General features: G+C 43.2%; 1 protein-coding gene across 1 annotated transcript; it reads left to right on the forward strand.

Moving 5' to 3' along the window:
* The first annotated feature begins 348 nt into the window (after positions 1–348).
* On the forward strand, positions 349–5202 carry irx4a (iroquois homeobox 4a). Its single transcript, XM_048261271.1, has 6 exons — positions 349–417; positions 1183–1356; positions 1914–2165; positions 2674–2780; positions 3456–3766; positions 4062–5202. The coding sequence occupies exons 2-6, from the start codon at positions 1312–1314 to the stop codon at positions 4754–4756; spliced, it is 1410 nt and encodes a 469-aa protein (XP_048117228.1). The 5' UTR covers positions 349–417; positions 1183–1311; the 3' UTR covers positions 4757–5202.
* Positions 5203–6764: the final 1562 nt, after the last annotated feature.

Genomic DNA, 6764 nt, shown 5'->3' on the forward strand with positions numbered 1-6764 from the left:
CTGACTAATTTAATTTCACACAACACTTACTTCCCTTAATTCAACCGCAAAGCAAAAAAGAACCTGCTTTAAAAAACCCTAACTTAATTTGAGGACAACTACTTTCATCTGTAAATGAAAGCAATTATGCCTCCGATATTATATTATGTTGGCCGGTCTCTAGATAGTCATCAATCACTCTCAATCGAGCTGTCACAGGAGGCAGATTCGTTTCTTGTCGGCAGTCTTCCAGCTGGGGAAAGGAGGGGAACATCATCATTAATTTGCCTGTGACCCGGGGGCTATCCACATGTCTCGACCGGAGAGGCTCTGAGCAAGTCAGCACACCGCAGAGCCAGCTCCTGCGCCCGGACAGGCGGGAAGAGAGAGGTCTGCTTGGTGGGTCTGAAACAGTGAGATTTCCAAAAGCCTTTCAAGGTACAACAGAGACTGAACTCAGTTTTTAGAGGAGGGATTGTACAATTCACCGCCTATTTTGGAACAAACAGTAAATAAAAAAGAGGCAGTCTTCAAAATACAATATATATTTGAAAAGGTGTTCCAGTAAAAACGAGTCACTGCATATCCCATAGTGCATTTCATTTAGTCCAATTACACACCTTTGTATATTACTTAACATTTTTAATTAGTTTTCCTAAGATAATGTCGAAGAAGCATTGTAATTAAATGGAGCAATCCATTGACTTGTTAATTAATTTCATGTTATCCAACTTAGGCTATGTGCATATGGAGGCTTATTTAACACGAACTAATTTGTAATCATTACAATGGTTTGACCTGTGTGCATGTAATGAAAGAAGGAGCTTGAAAGGCTTAGATGAAGTGATAACCATAAGTCTCAACAAACTTCACATATCAACTCCCCTCGCCTGTGCAGTCTTTCATTTTATTCGGCAGAAATGCAGATTAAAGTTACAGTCGGCTCTCTGTGAGTGGGGTTGTTCTGACGTCAGAGTTACCGCCGTTTAAAACAACCTGCATCTGAGCTGACGTGTTTTATACTACTTTTTTATAAAGCAAAATATGTATTTCTGACATCAAAGTAATTAATTCCGCAAAGCCTATCCCTGTGTGTTCCGTCAGCTGCGTATCATACGTGGACGACAGACACTGAAAGGAAAATATGAATTTTTGAACATCTTTGGAGGGGCATTTAAGCAAATTAAATATGGTCCTTCGCAGCTTCGCCCTATAAGCATCCAGGAGCCTAAAGCATCCCAGTATCTCGTCCAGTGGCGCACAGGCGGTGAGGCGCGGAGTGCTGGAGACCTGCTGTCTCACCGTTTTTCTGCAGATTTGGATCACTCTACAATGTCATATCCACAATTTGGATATCCTTACTCGTCTGCACCTCAGGTAAGTTCGCCATTATCAATCACCCACGAATTTCAGCGCTATTGACCACTGTATTGATTTAAGAGTTTTGGGGTTTGACAACACGCGGAATGAAAGCAGAATACGCACCCCGGTATCACCGGGTTATGGGCTTACTCTCTCCAGACGTGGTATACCTGCGGTTTTTTTTAAACCTCTCGGTAATCAGATCTTTTCTCCCCGAATGGGATTCCCCTCGCGGAGCACTTTAGAGGGCTCCCCATCTGTTTATCATTACACCGATCGCTTCACATTAAACTGCTCTGCAGGCGCAAGCAAGTGACTGCAGCTATGGCCAGAGCGTAAGCACAACTGTTGTTTGTTGGCAAGGGTCCATAAACTATTGTCTTCGGGGGAATGGGTCGGTATATTCTCTAATACCCACTTAACTGCTACAAACATGTTGGCAGGGGGAAGAGGGCGTGTGTATTGTGGCTTTGCTGCGTGTACAGCTGATAATTGCCACAACTATACACCACGCTTCTTGACTTAATGAACATTTCCTGTTTAAATTAATTTCAGTTCTTCATCTTTTTCAGTTCCTCATGACCACCAATTCTTTGACATCTTGCTGCGAGTCGACTGGCAGAAGTATGTCGGATTCCGGTGTGGTGGCATCGGCTCAGCCTTCAGTCTACTGCCCTGTGTACGAGAGCAGACTGCTGGCCACCGCCAGGCATGAGCTGAGCTCAGCCGCTGCGCTGGGGGTATACGGGAACCCTTACACCGGCAGCCAGGGCTACGGAAACTATGTCACGTATGGCACCGATGCCTCCGCTTTCTATTCACTGGTGAGTGAGATACCTATCAGATCCCTTTCATGTAATTGATTAATGTATCGGTGCCAATTAGTCAACACAATGAATCGAGCGAGCTTATCCTCCTTAGCAACGATAACTGTAATTTATCAAGGTGACACCAACTGTGGCCAGACCAAGGCACAGTTTTACAGAGTTTTTTCATGAACCACGATAACTTTTAGGTGTTCAGGTGCCAGGTGCATGAGGTGTACGCTGGCAGATATGGAACAACATTAAACTCGCACACAAATTCTTATTTTTCTTCCCCTAACAATTTGCTGGATTCTGCAAGCAATCCTCAAAATTACATTTTGAAATGTTTTCTTCTACATATGATACTTTATTTGTAATATGATATTTTGAATGTGTTAATACAACTATTTATTCAATGTCTATTTGAACTTTAAAAATGTGTGACAAAAAACACTGTGACACATGAACTAATATTTCATGGGCAAAAGTTTTCACACTTTTCAATCAAGTTTTCTTTTAATTGCAGGGCACGTTCGACACCAAAGACGGGAGTGCCTCTGCGCATGCGGGAATCACACAAGCTGCTGCCTACTATCCATATGATCCTACTCTGGGCCAGTATCAGTATGACAGGTAGTGTATAAGTAATTTAGGCCTATGCCCTCACTGCATTGGCATACTATATATACAAATTGAAGAGTGTGTTTAATTAGTTTGAAGTTATGTTATCTGCTTGGTATGGCAACATTGCAGAAATACTTTGTCTGGATACCTAAAAGTCCACCCTATTGTCTTATCAATGTTAAAACACAACGTGTTTTATACAGTTGCATTTCATAAAAGTAGTTATTTTATCCTAAAGACACAAATATGTCTATGTGTGATATTATTGAGAGGGTTTGCCTGTTTAAGGCCTGTGTGCTGTGCGTCCATAGGGACCGCGAGCTGAAATATTTAGGCAGATATCGGCTCGCTGGCCCCACTCAACTGGAGTTCCTTTACCTAAGGCTCCATCTCTGCACTCGATCAAGCAATTTTACCGCCAGCTTTACCTCTGAATCAGCACGCGTGGTTAAATGGCTGCACTTCAGGTCATTTTGCTCTATCCCGCAGCGCATGACCCTCAGGTAGAGCAGTAAATAACGGTGCACGGGAGGATCCCCACGGGACACTTTATTGTGTAAAAAACAAAGACCTGGAAATGGTGATTCTGATGGCGCAGCAGTGACCGTTTGAACCCCTCTGTGTGGATCGTGACATTTAAAAAACACTGATTTCAAACGATTCTTCACTGTATGCCCATAACAGATATGGATCTATGGATGGGGGCACGAGGAGAAAAAATGCTACGAGGGAGACCACGAGCACTCTGAAGGCCTGGCTTCAGGAGCATCGGAAGAACCCTTACCCCACTAAAGGCGAAAAGATCATGCTGGCCATCATCACCAAGATGACCCTCACGCAGGTGTCCACTTGGTTCGCCAACGCCAGGAGGAGGCTGAAGAAAGAGAACAAGATGACGTGGCCTCCCAGGAACAAGTGCTCCGATGACAAGCGTTATGACAATGACGACGACGGATCTCAAGAGGAGCAGATCAAAAGCGAGAACAACGACGATGGTTAGCCGCGCTTATTTTGAAGTATTTCCGCTGGCTGTGTCTTTTAGCTATCTGGGCTTGAAGTGGGCTATCCCAAAGTCTTCTTAGACCCACAACATGTAGACTGTCATAATAAGCTACTGTTTTCACAAAGCAACTCCAATGTTTGCAAAAAAAGTAGGCTAAACTTAAGGTTAACATATTGATTAGGCCTACCTTTGACTGTATGGTTTTTGTATGTTTATTTGTTTTTTCAAGTACACACTGATGTTTTGCAGGTGGTAATGCTAATGGTTTGATGTTTGTGTTGTTTCAGAAAGTAGAAGTCGTGATGACAAGGACCTTCAGCTCAGTGACCTGGAGGACTTTGACACGATTGAGTCCGAAAACTCCGAATGTGAGCTGAAGCACCAGTTTAACCTGAACACTCACATGGCGACCACTGAGTGCTCCAGTGACCACCTCAAAGATACGTCCTTAAAGTTATCCATTCCTGCCCCTTTGGAGAGCGACCAAGTAATGACCAAAAACTGTCTCAAAACGCCCACAGAAGACTGCCAAACCACTATGGGCCGCCAGACTAAACCGTGTTTCCAGACAGGCCACCAGATACTCGATAACAAACCACGGATTTGGTCACTGGCACAGACCGCCACGTCTTTGAACCAAACGGAGTACTCGTCTTGTATGCTGAGGTGTCCGTCCAACCTGCCGCCGTCTCCAGCGGCCTCCTCGCCAGTGAACGTGCTGGACCGACAGCAGGACTCTCCCGTCACCACGTTGAGAAACTGGGTTGACGGGGTTTTCCACGACCCCTTATTTAGACACAGCACTTTGAACCAAGCACTGACCAACACCACAGTATCATGGACCACTACCAAAACCTCAATTCTGGAGACCGGATCTGTAGGAAACAACGTAATTAAGGGACACACATCTTTACAGCACCCGGATGCCAACAAAGACAGCCTGAGTTTTCCTAAAGCGGTGAACAAAATGTTTTGCTCATAACAAACCAAAACGTCATTACAAAAAGTCTGTCCTTGGATGTACAGTCAACCGCCTCTCACATGAAAAAAATAATTTAATCTAAATTGTTCTCAAAATGTTGGATTTTTTATATGTTATGGGTAACCGTGTATAGCTGTTGCTCTAGAGGCATTTCACTTAGTCTCTTAATGAAGTATTTATTATTTCGTTTAAAAGCACGTTCAGATCATGTTGATGTAATGTCAAAAGTTTACCTTTTAAAAGTTTACAAATATAATTTTGCCTTTTTATTATTTGGCATGCAAAATTACATTTGATTGCATATTCGTTAGAACTCGGTTGTCTTTAATCAGCGACTTGCGGATGTCACTATAAAAAAAATAATACCTATCACCCAATTGCACAAACCTCTGAACGAAAAGGGGTTATGTTTCAATTTTGTTCACTAATAAAAGGTTGGATTCTGAGGAACGCGTTTTGTGTGGGGTTCTAATGTCCGGTCCTCTTCGCTTTCCATGGTCCTGGAGTTAGAGTTTATTTTATCGACTAGCATCTGCCCTACTGTAACTCTATACTTCAACAAATGTTGTGCATTATATGTTGTCTTAAATCCGTATTGTCACTGATCACTAACTAACAGGAATACCAAATCCAATCTAATTTTAATCACCACAGTAGGCCTAAGTGAAAAGAGTTTCCCCGCTTCTACTTGGCCAACTTTACGTTCCCTGCGAGGAGCCTACCAGCTGCTGGTCAATAATGTCCGCTTTGCTGCTAATTGCAATTGGAGTGTAATTAGGACATGTCCTGATGTCACGCAGTCTGTGACCCTGAAAAAAGAATTGTATGTATACAGTTCTGTTTTCCACTACCAAGCTTGACCATGGTGGTTAGAGCAATGACTTGAGCTGGCCTCTGGTTCAGTATTATTAGGCTATGTCTGAGAGCAGCTGTAATTGGGATGTACCGGTCATATTTCACGGCCTAATATTGATCCCCCGCTGCGTCTGATGATATTATCCAAACATCAATTCCTCTCATCGGCCCCACCTGTCAACGGCGCTAAATCGCTTCGCGGAGGTCCGCAGATATAGTACTGGGATCATTTCTAGTGAGAATTTTCATTTTGACACACACACACACACACACACACACACACACACACACACGCTCTGCGGTCCGAGAGAGCTATGGCGCCTGCCACAGAAAGGGCAAAGCAGCGCGAGAGAAAAGGGCAGAGCGCGCAGGTTGGGCTAGGACTTGACAGTAATGGTAAAAGCGAGCTCTCGAGGGAGACTTGTCCTGTGAGAGACGCAAGAATGATGCATTTTAATGCGAAGGCCAAACGATTGAGATCTTCTGTGTGATCTAAGGATACCTACCCTTTATCGAAAAGGAAGAGTCAACGAGTTATTTGTGTTGCACCAAATGGCCAGGGCAGATGTCCTCCTATTTATTTATGTATCTGTTTATTCACATAAAACATGCGTTGTTATTCTACTTTAATATACCGGCTAAATCCATGTTACTGTAATAATATATTTAACAGGTGATCTCGTTCGTAAATGCTTATATTTAACAGAGATGGGCCATGGCCTACTAAATTCCCAGGATCCGAAATCAAATATTCGACCACCCAGGCGTTAAAATACATCCAATAATTTATTTAATTCATTCCTCCCTTCATGTCGGTTCAATGTTTCATTGTGGAAAAAAAAGAAATTGTCATGCTCTGCTGTTCCGTGAAAACTTTCTCAGAAAATAAAGTAGATCTGTGCTCTCTGCACCTATGAATGTAGGCATATATGAATGAATGAATGGATGAATGAATTAATGAATGAATGGATGTATGTGTATATGTGTGTGTGTGTGTGTGTGAGTGTGTGTGTGTGTGTGGGGAGAGAGCGAGAGAGAGAGAGAGAGATGACAGTGGACAGGCAGACTAAACCAGCCAACCGTGGCAAATTCAAACACATCGAGGAGGGGTTGCTAAATTAACGGCGCTCTTTACATACAGGCCAAATAAAAG

Source organism: Alosa alosa, chromosome 13 (genome assembly GCF_017589495.1).
Source record: "Alosa alosa isolate M-15738 ecotype Scorff River chromosome 13, AALO_Geno_1.1, whole genome shotgun sequence".
Lineage (NCBI taxonomy): Eukaryota > Metazoa > Chordata > Actinopteri > Clupeiformes > Clupeidae > Alosa > Alosa alosa.